Source organism: Tubulanus polymorphus, chromosome 3 (genome assembly GCF_964204645.1).
Source record: "Tubulanus polymorphus chromosome 3, tnTubPoly1.2, whole genome shotgun sequence".
NCBI lineage: Eukaryota > Metazoa > Nemertea > Palaeonemertea > Tubulaniformes > Tubulanidae > Tubulanus > Tubulanus polymorphus.
In genome coordinates, this window is record NC_134027.1 from 20,273,422 (window position 1) to 20,291,306 (window position 17,885).

Below are 17,885 nucleotides of genomic sequence, written 5' to 3' on the forward strand. Positions count from 1 at the left end.
GACTGATCACTTTGTATAGTTGATCGGCATCAGCGTACATCAGCTTTACGAGTCTGTATATTTCATTCCCCCGAAATTGAGATTGATAGAAACTCCTGACGAAATAGATATTCATTTGATAATTGCGGATTTTATTTATATCATTCGCAAGTGTTGTTTATAATAGAATGATCAAAATGAAAATGGATATTTCGAGGACGATTTCATTCAAATCAAGTAAATAGTCGAGGATTCCAAAATCTAGCATTAGATTCATAACTGCATCGTTTGATAAAGTTATTTTTCATTACTCGAGAGAACCTCTGCATTTTCCTTAAATTGAACCGGAGTTCGTATATCAATTACTGCGTCATTATGTTTCTGGCATACGTGCGTTTTAACTTAGATCGAAATCTTTCGAATTGGAATATTTTTTGGTGGTAGAATTATGAATCTAACATCACTGCAATTGCCATCGGGAGTGTTGGCAATCGACTGTCGAGTATATGTTCAATTTCATAGTTTATCCCTTATGGATTTTCGGTAGAATGGGCAATATATTTACGTTAGTTTTACTCAGTCTATTGCACCATGAATTAGACCTCGTTGTCATTGGCTGCGTCCGATCTCATATATTTGAATACAACGTCACTGAAAAGGATTAGCTTGGCTTCGGGAACGGGCTTTGGTATCTACGTCTTTTACACTTCTGAATTAATTTGTAAGTTTCTACTCGTTACGGCAAATATTTCGTGTATTTGAAGTCTAGAGAGAACGTTTGCCGTTTGGATGCCCTTAAGGGCAGCTATATCTCTTACCAAACCACGGCGTCGCACTTTGATTGTATCTCAATGGATCATCGTCATAGCGGTAGAGGGTGCCATGTCCAATTTATTTGGCATTCGTGTCACGAATGGACAGCAGAAGAACTACATACTTCTTTTTGTAAAAACTGAAGAGGATGCCATTTTGCGATATTTATTATGATGTACATAACAGCGACGCTCTACACCGTTCCATATCTTATGAACTTCTCGTGTATTGTTTTTATAGCTATAAGACTGGTATAAGACCTGGACAGCTTCTTCGACAAATTCACAGAATACCATTTCAAAACAAGATAAAACTTGCTTAAGAAATCTGATGACGATAGCGTAATTCTCTCGATGCCTAACAATTTGGTCAATGCACTGAATACGGATCCGTCAATTTTGACATGGCCACGTCAACCCCACATGCGTCAACTCATAACCTTGACATCGTCGACACTTGAAACAATGCAATTAACTGCATTGTCTATTTCTTCAGCTTTAGGAAATTTCGAACTGAAATAAGGAACATTTTTAGACATTTCGCGAGTTCAAAAGAAAAGCAAGACAAACGAAGGATGACGTTTAAAAAAATTCAAATATATATTTTACAAGTCTCATCCGTAACAGGGAAGGTTTAAAGAGGCAAAGTGCAGGGGTCATTATGGTAGTATTGAGGACTAGTGTTTAAGCGTGCATGACGTAAACATTAATGAATAAGATACTTTGTATAATAAACTTCTATGAATCATAAACAACTCGAATTTTGTAGACATATGATATTTAGCGTATATAAATATAGAGAGAAAACGGTCGAAAACTATCGATAGGCAAATTAAATCGATTGCACTTTCAAGAATATACATACATTTTTAGTTATACATTGGGGTAACACCAGGCGTTGGTTGGAATCAAATGGGAGCCGTTGATAAAATGTAAAGGTCCCACAATCATATTGTCTAAAAAGTTGATAAAAATAATGGTATAGTGATACTACCTCTTCGTCTTAAATGTTTCTATATGTCCAATAAACCTTTTAGTAGTGGGACTTAAACGTTTTAGCACTGCATCATCGAGATATTGCAATTCACAGGGATTCAGCAGCTGTCAGTATTAGAAGACTCTTTTCATATACACTTTTATGATACATTCTATGTACAGATTAATTGCAATGATCGATAATATTGAACGATGAAGACAACGGTATTCAATTTCCCTTATCTATAAAGCCTATCACACTGCAGCTATCAGCTAAGAAAAGAGTAGAGAACTTTTAATCCAGCTGATAGTGTGCTACAGGTAATCATGGAAAGTACTATTTAGATGACGTGTACCCTTAAAGTCCAAACAGTTGTCTCAAAAATCTAAAAAAAATTATGGTCTTGTTAGATTCACGACTGTGCAACTGGGCCCAGGTCAGTACCAGAAAATTAAATATCGACAGAGCTTGAGTTCCATTTTCGGTGTGATAAATGAATCGATCGATTTTCATCCATCGTAAGTTCCTCTCTCTCTTTTCATTGAGCACACAGAATAGCTTTGAATTCTGAAATTAGAAAAACATGTGTCAAACAAAATGATACATTTAGATATGTTTTATAGCCGACTAACCCCGATTCCTTTCAGATATGAACACGGCTTATGGAGATTCCCATGGGGACTGGGACTGTAGGGAATGGGCGTGCACTGACCGGTGTAGTTTACGAATCCGTCCCGATCGGTGTCGGCTTCGTCGATCATTTCTTTCGCCTCGTCCTAAAAGAAACATCGAAAAGATACTTCATAATCATTATTGCAAAATATTGAAATACGTTTCAGCCAAACCTTTTCCCTATTGATTTTGGCCACATATTACTATACTTCTAGTATACTATTATACTCACATAGGGTACTCACATACAACCCTAGAAATAAGGGAACGCGCACTTTTTCACCCATATATACAGAAAATCTCAAAAAGGAACTTTTTGACTTATCTTCCAGCAAAAAAGATGGTTCAATGTCTGTGTTAGTTGTGATATTTTTGATAATTTGCTCTGCACAAACGAATTAATTGGATGGGTGGTAGGCAAAAAACTTCCAGGTTCCATGAACAAAAAGCTTTCCACAAATGGATGATATGCAAATTTAGACAAAGATGACGCACACATTTCCCATATATATACATCCCAAACTGATGCATGACCCACCCAGCAACGTTTGTTTCAGGTGTTAAAAACTGACCAACCGCATAATGTTCTATAATATCTAGAATGGTTTAGTTATCATAAATCGGATAATCGTATGCTGAACTACCCGGTACCCACCACCCAAGACAAACAGAAACAACAATCTCCAGGCAGACGTACATATGTTATATTCTCTCCAAGTTTAACGAGAACACCGTAAAGTTCATCAACCGATATTTTTCCATCTTTATTCTTATCAAACACTCTGAACACGTTGTACATCTCGGCTTCCTGGTCCGTATGCATCTTCTTATTCATCATTACCAAGAATTCGTTGAAGTCTATAGTACCGCTGTCTGAAATGATAGAAATTATTACTGTGATGATACATACACGCGCTAACCAACTTCATTGATATACCTGGATATATTTAAGCGGGTGCAGCGAGTGTTGCGTTATATTCAATATTGTATAAACTATTGATGGTAGCTTTATTAGAGAAAATGCAACGAGAAGGCTGATAGATTTGATTTCAAAGGTTATCAGGCAATTTTCAATTTAATACAAAGGCAATTTTATTTTTTGTTCTGTTTGTAAATATTCTTATGGCATGCTTTCTTATGAAATTGAAAAAAATGAAAGGCTTGTCCGAAACTTTAGAGCCGTTGACTGTGTTCTAATCTGGTTTCTCATAATGTCAAAAACCAATAACGCGAATTGTTTGTTACGGTGTTTATCGTTTATTCTCCCTTACATTTTCTATCACAACTTGAACTTAGCTCACAATCAGGGGCATATTTGTTTAGAGTCAACCGATTAGGTTCAGTCGGATTCGCTCAAACCGGTAGGCCTACACGTTTTGTCAAACGAGGAGCGGTTTGCTAGGATCTTGAGCACTCTCCTGACTGGTTATTCCAAGATCAAGCGACTGAACCAGGATTGCTGTGTCAGACGTTATCATCAGCAGCCCTATCAACTTAGTGCATTCGTTTACATCACATAAATCGTTCTCAGCCTCTAATATAGTGGCTTACTCTTAGTAAAGGCAAATATAAACAACTGTGAAACTGGATCTGTGTGTATCTTAGAGGGGTATTAACATGTTATACATAGAGGTCATGGTATGATATTAGCTTTCATAAACAAATTGAAGTTTAGTGTTCGTATGTATTTTTTCAGTTATGGACTCACGATATGGCATTAGCAATTTTGACAATTGTCATGTTGAAGAAGCTGCACAAGATGAAGAGGAGATGAAAAACGAAGTCTATTATTTGATCAAAGTTTCATCTATTTTTGATATCTTACGGTAGTGTTTTCATTATGTAATCTCCGGTACTCGAAAAACGCCTAATGAAATACACCGAATCGGAAAACGCATAACGCCTAATTCCTAGAAAATGACCTAATTTCGTAATTGCACCATCTACTGAGACTCACAATCCAACTCATCAACGGAACAGTTTGAAAATACATGTGTTTTACGCTTCACGAAACAAGACTAGTACTCTTATAAACTTCATTATAGGATGATGATAGAATGTCCGCAGTGCAAGCGATTAATTACATAACGCCATAGAAGTGTAAACTGAAGCAGTTTACACTTTTAGCAAGGAGTATTTTTATCTGGAACTGCGGATTGTGTTTTTATGCTTAAATATTGTAATCAATATTTTGCCAGGTCATTTGTAGCTAAGAAAACATATTTGTAGATTTTTCCTATGTCCATTAATGGATCTAACCCTTAGTCTTTGTCACTTTTACCCGGTTACCGTCTTGTTTATTGAGTATTTTGTCTACCTAGCGAACTGGCACTATTTTCGAATAAGTGATGTAATAGCAATATAAACAACTCTCAACTCACCTGCCCTCGCAACTAGTTTAGCTCTCATCAGGTAATTAGTGTCTTAATATGTCATTAAGATTTGGATGAACCAATCGCTAGAAGTTTTGGTCACTAATTTCTTGATGGGAGTGTCTGAATCAACTTGGTTTTTGGCAGCACAGATTTGATCACTCTGTGCCTGCTATCCAACTGATTAAGACGTAAAATAAACTGGTATTAACACATAAATTCAATCGTTTGAATTTTCAGGTGAGTTACATCCATTTTTCATAGTTAAATCTTATATATGTTTTGGCATAAATGTGTACCTAGGCTTGGCTGAGAAATCAGACCTTTATGTAACACGTACATTTGGTACTGAGAGTCAATTTTTATAGATTAGGTATTTAATCTAAAATGACGGCTAATGATTATTTGTTTGTAGAAATAGGCCTTTGTATTAAGTATGTAGTTAAAGAAAAGTCATTGTAGGACAATCTCAGTTACGATCTGATGAAGTATGAGTAATCAAGTAGTATAATATTCGATTCTATTCTGTGTATACTGTAACTAATTATCATAACACTCTGTGCCTGCTATCCAACTGATTAAGACGTAAAATAAACTGGTATTAACACATAAATTCAATCGTTTGAATTTTCAGTTTTTGTAAAATTGGCAACGCGCAAAAAGTCCGTTGCTAAAATGGTGGAGAACCCGTTGCTAAAATGGTGAGAACCCTTTAACGATTTCCGAAACCTCTCGCAAATGAATCCTCGCTCGGTAGCACAAAACAACGGCAGGATAACAAGATCGACGACTTCGAGGAACGATCCTCTCTGGAATTTGGCTGTACCGAGCTCTCCGGTACGTCTGCAGCCCGTCGATATACGTGTGCACAGCACGGACAATCAGGAAGCGCACGCGTTAGTACGGGGCGAACAAAGCAATATGCCGAAAGTTAGTTTGGATTATTTTGGCGTCGGGTATGGTACCAATGTACCAGCCTGGTTGGATCGTTTCGACCAATATCTCAGGCTGAACAACGTACCAGCGGAGAAACACGTCGATGTGTTTTTGTATCATTTAGGGCACCATGCGGCCAATATCAAGAACAGCCTTCCGGTGGCCGACCAACTTGATATCAATAAGTTAAAGACGGCACTGAAAGAGCGCTTTCAGCCGTTGGAGGACCAGTTGCTTACGACCAATATTATGCAAGCGCAAAACGAGTCGGTGAACGATTATCTTAACCGTATCGATATTCTCGCGTCACAATCGTCACTGACCCCGCAACAAATCGTTTCGCGGGCAATACAAGGGTTACAGCCACGAATTGCGGCGACTGTAGCTGGCCATTTGCCCGATAGCATGCCGAAACTGCGAAAAATCGCCCTGACCGTCGAAAACTCAAGCAATTTCGTGCCGTTATCTACACCTGTTGTAGCCGCTGCTTCAACTTCAACGGATGCTGCTGTGGAGAAATTGCAGGCTCTTACAACCGTCATCGCCGAGCAGTTTCAACAGAATTTGAAAGACACCTCTGCTATGTTATCGAACCGATTTGATGATGCGATGGAAACCCTCAGATCGGAGGTATGCGCCATTGATACTCGACACATACGTCACCAAGACCGTCCGTCGTTCGACCGCGAACAATACCGCCCACGACATTGGGCTCCTGACCACCGTCGCCAACCAAGATTTAGTCGCGGGAGAGGCCAACCAAGAGGCAGTTACAGAAATTCGTCACAGACCCAGAACCGAAATTTCGGTTCAAGTAAGTGTATAAGGTGTTTTAAGCCAGATTGTGAATCAGAAGATTCTTGTTATGCCAAATCATTAGAATGTCGTAACTGCCATAGAATAGGTCATGTCGTGCGTGCATGCCCCGATAGAAGATAGGGGTGCGCGCCTGTCCCGGTTCAAAGTACTCAGGACGGGCACCCACAGGTTCAACTTAAGGCTACCTTGGAACGCAATTTGACTACCATTTTTATAGGTGGTCATCGTGTCAAAGGTTTGCTAGATACCGGAGCACACATTTCGTGTATATCCAAACAATGCCTAAATAGGACTAAGTTTGCACATAGTAGGTTACATAAGTCCGATATCAAAGAAGTTGTCGGTGTGGGTGGGCATCTGATTCCTGTCTTAGGGACCATAGAACTGCCCTTGACTTTTCCCGATGTCGCTACTCCGGTCATACATACTTTTCATGTCTTTGAGAAACTCCATCAACAGCTAATTCTGGGCATCGACTTTATGGATCAGAAAAAGGTCGATATTTTCTATTCTGATCAATGTTTTACTATGAAGGAATGTGCTCCTCAAAAACCATTACTTCTGGAAGTTCACTCGGTTATAGCTAGGTCATCTGTTAAAACGAAATTACCCCCCAGGTCAGAATTAAATATTCCCGTTAGGATTCCTAAACGCGTAGGTAACGAGCTCGTTCTACTATCACCTCTAGATGAGCTTGCTTTCAAGAATTTTTCCGGCGCAAAATGCCTGGTTCACATTCGAAATGGTAACGCTACAATGCGGCTCATAAACCCAACCAATAAATCCATCTCCATCAGGAATAACCAACCTCTCGCCTCTGTCTCTGAACTGGATAATTCAGTACCGATTTCGTCACTTGATGAAAAAGACTCCGACCCATCTCCGGTCAATTATAACTCGGTCAACAACATGAGCTTACCCTCTGAATATACACACGACACGGCAGATACGTTGAAATTTCATACAAAAGCGCCGCCCCCTCCGCAGGAGAAGATTGAGTTTGATTTATCTCAGTCAGACATTTCTGAAGAGCAAAAGCAGGTCTTACAAAATTTCTTACATCAGAACAGGGACAGGTTCTCCACTAACTTACATGAACTAGGATTCTCGAATATTCAACAACATCGAATTGATACAGGTGATCACCCGCCTGTGAATTCTCGCCCGTACCGCCAAAACGCCACCGTGCGAAATGAACAGAATAGACAAATCGGCGAAATGCTTAAAACTGACATTATCACTCCATCTAACTCTCCATTCCAATCCCCGGTAGTCATGGTCAAGAAGAAAAATGGGGAATACCGATTTGCTGTCGACTATCGCTAGTTAAATGAAATAACGAAGCCCATGGCTTACCCATTGCCCAGAATCGCAGATGTGATTGACTCTGTGGGAGAATCTCAGGCAAAGCTTTTTACCACGCTTGACTTAAAAAGTGGCTTCTGGCAGATCAAACTAGATCCTACTACAGCCCATAAGACAACTTTTGTAACACAGAATGGGGCGTATATGTTCAAACGCCTCCCGTTTGGTTTGAAAAACTCACCCATGACATTTCAGATGACTATGAACGAAGTTCTTAGGGGCTTTCATTGGAAATTTGCTCTTGTATACATTGACGACATTCTCATTTATAGCAGCTCATTTGAAGAACACTTGGAACATTTACAACTTATTTTTGATAGATTGAGAGAAGTCAAGCTAACCCTGCAACCTGAGAAGTGTAAGTTTGCAGTCAGCTCAGCCACTTATCTAGGTTTCATCTTCACCAAAGAGGGAGTGAAGGCTGATCCAAGCAAATGTGAGGCCATAAATTCTTTCCCTGAACCTAAGTGTCGAAAGGACCTCCGGGCTTTCTTAGGTTTATGCAATTTCTATCGGCGTTTTGTTAAGGATTTCTCTCATGTATCTACAAAATTGACTCCTCTTTTGAAAAAGGATGCCAAATTTATCTGGACTGACGAACATCGACAAGCCTTTAACCAATTAAAATCCAATCTGATATCACCCCCTATCCTGGTCTATCCTGATAATAACCGTCATTATTTCTTGTCAACCGATGCGTCAGACACTGCTGTAGGTTATATATTGGGTCAGTTCGATGAAGAAGGCCGAGAGAGGGTCATCGCCTATGGGGGTCGCTCTCTGTCTACTCCCCAAAGAAATTGGCCTACCCGAGACAAAGAGGGTCTAGCCATTGTTCTCGGTATAGATTCGTATCGTGAATATCTATCGGACAGGGAGTTTACCATTTTCACCGATCATATGTCCTTGACCCAACTTCTTAAGGCTAAGGATACATCACAACGTGTTACCAGGTGGGCGACAAAGTTACAAGCTTATCAATTCACCATTGTCCATCGACCGGGTAAGCAGAATTCCAATGCCGATGGGGTGTCCCGACGAGATTACCCTCCCATTGAAGATGACAGCGATCATGACGATTTTCCCGCCCCACTTGGGGCCATTCTACCGTCAACTCGGTCAGACGTTTCAGTCTCTGCTAGTCGCATAGGTGAAGGCCTATCCAGCCACCCTAATGTTACTCCGAATGTTACTCCAAATGATGATTCGATAAGAACCTGGTTGGAGACGGAACTAATGTATGAACAGGATTTACCCCCTGCAGTTTCGTCCCTTCAAGATGTAGATTTCCGGTCAAAACAATGCAGCTCTCCAACTTATGGACCCATGATTGCTTTCCTTGAGAATGGTACCTTACCCTCAGATCCAAAACTGGCTAAATGGATAACAGCTGCAGAACACCTATTTCATATGTATGACGGTATTTTGTATCGTGATTTTCGAAGCAAAAAGGAAAAGTTGGCCAGTGTCGTCGCTCAAATCGTCGTCCCGGAAGACCTTCAGTTGCATATCTTGGTAGCTTATCATGATTGTTGTGCTGGGGGTGGCCACGCAGGTATCCAAAAAACATATGACGCTATCAAAACCAAATATTTTTGGCGAAATATGTATCGGGATGTGGTCCAATATGTGCAGTCTTGCGTGTCTTGTCAGCAATCAAAGGTTAATCCACACGCAAAACCCCCTCATCTGACAAATCTGCCCATTGAGGACACATTCGGGCGTTGGCATATCGACTTCCTGGGGCCACTTCCTGAGGGAAAAAATGGCGAGAAACATATTTTGCTCGTAGCTGATAGCTTTTCGCGCTGGCCCGAAGCATTTGCATTAAAATCACAAGAGGCATCAGAAGTGGCAAAGGTTTTATATAATGAAATTTTTGCCCGATACGGTGCTCCGAGGTCACTTGTTTCAGATCGTGGAAAATGTTTTCTCGCTAAACTAGTTTTATCTATCTGCGAAATGTTTCAAGTTAAAAGATATCACACATCTGCTTACCACCCCAAACAAATGCATCCTGTGAGCGCACTAATAGGTCAATTGCTCAGATTTTTCGTTCCTATATAAGCGAGGACCAGACTGAATGGCCCGATATACTATCTAGTGTTCTCATGGCTCTACGTGCTTCCCCATCGTCTCACACGACTGGCTTTTCTCCATTTCATGTCTTATTCGGAACGGATATGTCACTACCTATTGACACTACTCTAATTCCGAAAGAGAATTTGGCTAAAACTGTGCAGGAACACATTGCACGCAAGCAAAGGCATTTGAAAGTAGTCAAAGAAATCGCTACTCAGCAAACTGAAAAGCACCAGTTACGCAACAAAGAACTCCATGATAAGCATGCCTCGACACCAGATTACCAAGTCGGTCAAAAAGTTTGGTTGTTGCGTAAGCACACTAAGAAAGGAAAGTCTAAGAAATTCATGCCCAAATTTACAGGCCCATATAAAATTATAGCGTTAGGTAAAAATTTTACCTACTTTCTCAGATGTTGTCGAACAAACAAAGACCTGCCTTCAGCGGTGAATGCTTCCCGCCTCAGTACTTTTGTAGACCGGGCTGATTACCCGCATCTACTACCTCAGCTCGAGAATGAGAGTACACATGACGACTCGGTAACGGATTCTCAAGTCATGCACCCTCAAAGATCAGTTACACCTGACATTCAGGACAATGAAACAGACACAGCATTTGATGCTACAAGACAGTCCCTGCAAGAGCCGACCACTGATAAGACTTTCTTTCCAATTGATAAGATTTTAAAGATGCGTACTAGATCTGGCATTATAGAATTCTACGTAAAATGGTCCAGTAAATCTCCAAATTCTTGGCAACCCTCTGATAATCTTACCCAGGCGGCCAAGGACGAGTTCTTCCGTACCCACACGAGACAGGGTAAAACGCGAAAACGAAGGTCCTGTTTCAAGAGATCATAACTCGATTTTGCTGTTTCACCTGTGATTGGAGTATTTTTTTTTTTTAGGAGTTTGGCACGAAAGAGACAACTAATATGTGCTATGAGTTGTGCGCACAACTCTCCTTTCGCGTCTCTTGCTTGAAATAGCAGGTGTCATACTCCTAGGTTGAATTTCTTTTTATTAGGTGGAACAAATTTTCGAATACTGGAATTTGTTGAAGGATTTTTCGTGATTAGTCTCTTCCCTCGGCGAGCTCTGACTTATCTCGTGCGGGATGTTTCTCTCGTGTCCGCCTGGATCGGGTGCAACTTACGCGGTCCGTTAGTTGCCACCCCACACCGGTCAACTTGAATCGTCGTGACAGGTTATCTTGAATTTTGTGCAATGCGTCTTCAAAGAGAATGAATCTGTGGTTGTCTAAATTTTGTTGGGTTATTGATTAATTATATTCCGTCAAGGGTTACCTTCAGTTAAAATACTACATGTCAAGTTTTCGAGTATAATATGGATCTGGCGTACTATTTACCCATGTCATGGAACTTGTATTACTTTCATGGTACAGATCATGGTACATAGTTATATTATGAAAGAAAGAAAAAATGTATATCCTATGTTTTATAGTATTTTTTAATGCGCCGATGTTGCAGCTAAATGGTGGCGGTGATTTTTCTGTATCTGTGAATTTTTTTTTTTACTATATCTATGATTTGATGAGTATTTCATATTTTTATATGATAAGGATTATTAATGTTACTACACCTGGATTCGGGTTAATTTTTCTAATATAACAATATCGATGAGTCACTGTCTATTGTTAGGTGATTATGTTGATTGTTGCTGATGTTTTGCCATGTATTTACCCTTTTAGTATTATAAGAATTATGCAATGGAATAGGAATGTAAGTTTTTAGAGATATATTGCAGGACTTATGTTGAATGAGATGACTTTATATTTTTACCTCCCTAGGCTTGTGTGTTAATTTTCTGCTTTTGTGGACAAAAGCTTGAATATAGTGTGGGAGAGTTTAGCAAGGAGTATTTTTATCTGGAACTGCGGATTGTGTTTTTATGCTTAAATATTGTAATCAATATTTTGCCAGGTCATTTGTAGCTAAGAAAACATATTTGTAGATTTTTCCTATGTCCATTAATGGATCTAACCCTTAGTCTTTGTCACTTTTACCCGGTTACCGTCTTGTTTATTGAGTATTTTGTCTACCTAGCGAACTGGCACTATTTTCGAATAAGTGATGTAATAGCAATATAAACAACTCTCAACTCACCTGCCCTCGCAACTAGTTTAGCTCTCATCAGGTAATTAGTGTCTTAATATGTCATTAAGATTTGGATGAACCAATCGCTAGAAGTTTTGGTCACTAATTTCTTGATGGGAGTGTCTGAATCAACTTGGTTTTTGGCAGCACAGATTTGATCACTCTGTGCCTGCTATCCAACTGATTAAGACGTAAAATAAACTGGTATTAACACATAAATTCAATCGTTTGAATTTTCAGGTGAGTTACATCCATTTTTCATAGTTAAATCTTATATATGTTTTGGCATAAATGTGTACCTAGGCTTGGCTGAGAAATCAGACCTTTATGTAACACGTACATTTGGTACTGAGAGTCAATTTTTATAGATTAGGTATTTAATCTAAAATGACGGCTAATGATTATTTGTTTGTAGAAATAGGCCTTTGTATTAAGTATGTAGTTAAAGAAAAGTCATTGTAGGACAATCTCAGTTACGATCTGATGAAGTATGAGTAATCAAGTAGTATAATATTCGATTCTATTCTGTGTATACTGTAACTAATTATCATAACACTCTGTGCCTGCTATCCAACTGATTAAGACGTAAAATAAACTGGTATTAACACATAAATTCAATCGTTTGAATTTTCAGTTTTTGTAAAATTGGCAACGCGCAAAAAGTCCGTTGCTAAAATGGTGGAGAACCCGTTGCTAAAATGGTGAGAACCCTTTAACGATTTCCGAAACCTCTCGCAAATGAATCCTCGCTCGGTAGCACAAAACAACGGCAGGATAACAAGATCGACGACTTCGAGGAACGATCCTCTCTGGAATTTGGCTGTACCGAGCTCTCCGGTACGTCTGCAGCCCGTCGATATACGTGTGCACAGCACGGACAATCAGGAAGCGCACGCGTTAGTACGGGGCGAACAAAGCAATATGCCGAAAGTTAGTTTGGATTATTTTGGCGTCGGGTATGGTACCAATGTACCAGCCTGGTTGGATCGTTTCGACCAATATCTCAGGCTGAACAACGTACCAGCGGAGAAACACGTCGATGTGTTTTTGTATCATTTAGGGCACCATGCGGCCAATATCAAGAACAGCCTTCCGGTGGCCGACCAACTTGATATCAATAAGTTAAAGACGGCACTGAAAGAGCGCTTTCAGCCGTTGGAGGACCAGTTGCTTACGACCAATATTATGCAAGCGCAAAACGAGTCGGTGAACGATTATCTTAACCGTATCGATATTCTCGCGTCACAATCGTCACTGACCCCGCAACAAATCGTTTCGCGGGCAATACAAGGGTTACAGCCACGAATTGCGGCGACTGTAGCTGGCCATTTGCCCGATAGCATGCCGAAACTGCGAAAAATCGCCCTGACCGTCGAAAACTCAAGCAATTTCGTGCCGTTATCTACACCTGTTGTAGCCGCTGCTTCAACTTCAACGGATGCTGCTGTGGAGAAATTGCAGGCTCTTACAACCGTCATCGCCGAGCAGTTTCAACAGAATTTGAAAGACACCTCTGCTATGTTATCGAACCGATTTGATGATGCGATGGAAACCCTCAGATCGGAGGTATGCGCCATTGATACTCGACACATACGTCACCAAGACCGTCCGTCGTTCGACCGCGAACAATACCGCCCACGACATTGGGCTCCTGACCACCGTCGCCAACCAAGATTTAGTCGCGGGAGAGGCCAACCAAGAGGCAGTTACAGAAATTCGTCACAGACCCAGAACCGAAATTTCGGTTCAAGTAAGTGTATAAGGTGTTTTAAGCCAGATTGTGAATCAGAAGATTCTTGTTATGCCAAATCATTAGAATGTCGTAACTGCCATAGAATAGGTCATGTCGTGCGTGCATGCCCCGATAGAAGATAGGGGTGCGCGCCTGTCCCGGTTCAAAGTACTCAGGACGGGCACCCACAGGTTCAACTTAAGGCTACCTTGGAACGCAATTTGACTACCATTTTTATAGGTGGTCATCGTGTCAAAGGTTTGCTAGATACCGGAGCACACATTTCGTGTATATCCAAACAATGCCTAAATAGGACTAAGTTTGCACATAGTAGGTTACATAAGTCCGATATCAAAGAAGTTGTCGGTGTGGGTGGGCATCTGATTCCTGTCTTAGGGACCATAGAACTGCCCTTGACTTTTCCCGATGTCGCTACTCCGGTCATACATACTTTTCATGTCTTTGAGAAACTCCATCAACAGCTAATTCTGGGCATCGACTTTATGGATCAGAAAAAGGTCGATATTTTCTATTCTGATCAATGTTTTACTATGAAGGAATGTGCTCCTCAAAAACCATTACTTCTGGAAGTTCACTCGGTTATAGCTAGGTCATCTGTTAAAACGAAATTACCCCCCAGGTCAGAATTAAATATTCCCGTTAGGATTCCTAAACGCGTAGGTAACGAGCTCGTTCTACTATCACCTCTAGATGAGCTTGCTTTCAAGAATTTTTCCGGCGCAAAATGCCTGGTTCACATTCGAAATGGTAACGCTACAATGCGGCTCATAAACCCAACCAATAAATCCATCTCCATCAGGAATAACCAACCTCTCGCCTCTGTCTCTGAACTGGATAATTCAGTACCGATTTCGTCACTTGATGAAAAAGACTCCGACCCATCTCCGGTCAATTATAACTCGGTCAACAACATGAGCTTACCCTCTGAATATACACACGACACGGCAGATACGTTGAAATTTCATACAAAAGCGCCGCCCCCTCCGCAGGAGAAGATTGAGTTTGATTTATCTCAGTCAGACATTTCTGAAGAGCAAAAGCAGGTCTTACAAAATTTCTTACATCAGAACAGGGACAGGTTCTCCACTAACTTACATGAACTAGGATTCTCGAATATTCAACAACATCGAATTGATACAGGTGATCACCCGCCTGTGAATTCTCGCCCGTACCGCCAAAACGCCACCGTGCGAAATGAACAGAATAGACAAATCGGCGAAATGCTTAAAACTGACATTATCACTCCATCTAACTCTCCATTCCAATCCCCGGTAGTCATGGTCAAGAAGAAAAATGGGGAATACCGATTTGCTGTCGACTATCGCTAGTTAAATGAAATAACGAAGCCCATGGCTTACCCATTGCCCAGAATCGCAGATGTGATTGACTCTGTGGGAGAATCTCAGGCAAAGCTTTTTACCACGCTTGACTTAAAAAGTGGCTTCTGGCAGATCAAACTAGATCCTACTACAGCCCATAAGACAACTTTTGTAACACAGAATGGGGCGTATATGTTCAAACGCCTCCCGTTTGGTTTGAAAAACTCACCCATGACATTTCAGATGACTATGAACGAAGTTCTTAGGGGCTTTCATTGGAAATTTGCTCTTGTATACATTGACGACATTCTCATTTATAGCAGCTCATTTGAAGAACACTTGGAACATTTACAACTTATTTTTGATAGATTGAGAGAAGTCAAGCTAACCCTGCAACCTGAGAAGTGTAAGTTTGCAGTCAGCTCAGCCACTTATCTAGGTTTCATCTTCACCAAAGAGGGAGTGAAGGCTGATCCAAGCAAATGTGAGGCCATAAATTCTTTCCCTGAACCTAAGTGTCGAAAGGACCTCCGGGCTTTCTTAGGTTTATGCAATTTCTATCGGCGTTTTGTTAAGGATTTCTCTCATGTATCTACAAAATTGACTCCTCTTTTGAAAAAGGATGCCAAATTTATCTGGACTGACGAACATCGACAAGCCTTTAACCAATTAAAATCCAATCTGATATCACCCCCTATCCTGGTCTATCCTGATAATAACCGTCATTATTTCTTGTCAACCGATGCGTCAGACACTGCTGTAGGTTATATATTGGGTCAGTTCGATGAAGAAGGCCGAGAGAGGGTCATCGCCTATGGGGGTCGCTCTCTGTCTACTCCCCAAAGAAATTGGCCTACCCGAGACAAAGAGGGTCTAGCCATTGTTCTCGGTATAGATTCGTATCGTGAATATCTATCGGACAGGGAGTTTACCATTTTCACCGATCATATGTCCTTGACCCAACTTCTTAAGGCTAAGGATACATCACAACGTGTTACCAGGTGGGCGACAAAGTTACAAGCTTATCAATTCACCATTGTCCATCGACCGGGTAAGCAGAATTCCAATGCCGATGGGGTGTCCCGACGAGATTACCCTCCCATTGAAGATGACAGCGATCATGACGATTTTCCCGCCCCACTTGGGGCCATTCTACCGTCAACTCGGTCAGACGTTTCAGTCTCTGCTAGTCGCATAGGTGAAGGCCTATCCAGCCACCCTAATGTTACTCCGAATGTTACTCCAAATGATGATTCGATAAGAACCTGGTTGGAGACGGAACTAATGTATGAACAGGATTTACCCCCTGCAGTTTCGTCCCTTCAAGATGTAGATTTCCGGTCAAAACAATGCAGCTCTCCAACTTATGGACCCATGATTGCTTTCCTTGAGAATGGTACCTTACCCTCAGATCCAAAACTGGCTAAATGGATAACAGCTGCAGAACACCTATTTCATATGTATGACGGTATTTTGTATCGTGATTTTCGAAGCAAAAAGGAAAAGTTGGCCAGTGTCGTCGCTCAAATCGTCGTCCCGGAAGACCTTCAGTTGCATATCTTGGTAGCTTATCATGATTGTTGTGCTGGGGGTGGCCACGCAGGTATCCAAAAAACATATGACGCTATCAAAACCAAATATTTTTGGCGAAATATGTATCGGGATGTGGTCCAATATGTGCAGTCTTGCGTGTCTTGTCAGCAATCAAAGGTTAATCCACACGCAAAACCCCCTCATCTGACAAATCTGCCCATTGAGGACACATTCGGGCGTTGGCATATCGACTTCCTGGGGCCACTTCCTGAGGGAAAAAATGGCGAGAAACATATTTTGCTCGTAGCTGATAGCTTTTCGCGCTGGCCCGAAGCATTTGCATTAAAATCACAAGAGGCATCAGAAGTGGCAAAGGTTTTATATAATGAAATTTTTGCCCGATACGGTGCTCCGAGGTCACTTGTTTCAGATCGTGGAAAATGTTTTCTCGCTAAACTAGTTTTATCTATCTGCGAAATGTTTCAAGTTAAAAGATATCACACATCTGCTTACCACCCCAAACAAATGCATCCTGTGAGCGCACTAATAGGTCAATTGCTCAGATTTTTCGTTCCTATATAAGCGAGGACCAGACTGAATGGCCCGATATACTATCTAGTGTTCTCATGGCTCTACGTGCTTCCCCATCGTCTCACACGACTGGCTTTTCTCCATTTCATGTCTTATTCGGAACGGATATGTCACTACCTATTGACACTACTCTAATTCCGAAAGAGAATTTGGCTAAAACTGTGCAGGAACACATTGCACGCAAGCAAAGGCATTTGAAAGTAGTCAAAGAAATCGCTACTCAGCAAACTGAAAAGCACCAGTTACGCAACAAAGAACTCCATGATAAGCATGCCTCGACACCAGATTACCAAGTCGGTCAAAAAGTTTGGTTGTTGCGTAAGCACACTAAGAAAGGAAAGTCTAAGAAATTCATGCCCAAATTTACAGGCCCATATAAAATTATAGCGTTAGGTAAAAATTTTACCTACTTTCTCAGATGTTGTCGAACAAACAAAGACCTGCCTTCAGCGGTGAATGCTTCCCGCCTCAGTACTTTTGTAGACCGGGCTGATTACCCGCATCTACTACCTCAGCTCGAGAATGAGAGTACACATGACGACTCGGTAACGGATTCTCAA

The 17,885-nt window shown here is 41.0% G+C and overlaps 1 protein-coding gene across 2 annotated transcripts in view; it reads right to left on the reverse strand.

Annotated features, from left to right (window-relative positions):
- Positions 1-1,166: 1,166 nt before the first annotated feature.
- LOC141902522 (uncharacterized) overlaps positions 1,167-17,885 on the reverse strand; it is a 34,599-nt gene continuing 17,880 nt past the window's right edge. Inside the window, exons 4-7 of one of the 2 annotated variants that reach the window (XR_012618899.1) lie at positions 3,137-3,312; positions 2,480-2,543; positions 1,786-2,334; positions 1,167-1,304 (exon numbers count right to left, since the gene is read on the reverse strand). Coding sequence is in view for 1 of the 2 variants with exons in the window: in XM_074790294.1 (XP_074646395.1) it covers positions 2,306-2,334; positions 2,480-2,543; positions 3,137-3,312 (269 nt within the window). In the remaining variant the exon portion in view is untranslated. Of the gene's footprint in view, positions 1,305-1,410; positions 2,335-2,479; positions 2,544-3,136; positions 3,313-17,885 lie in introns of those variants that run through there. The other variant, XM_074790294.1, reaches the window with a different exon arrangement.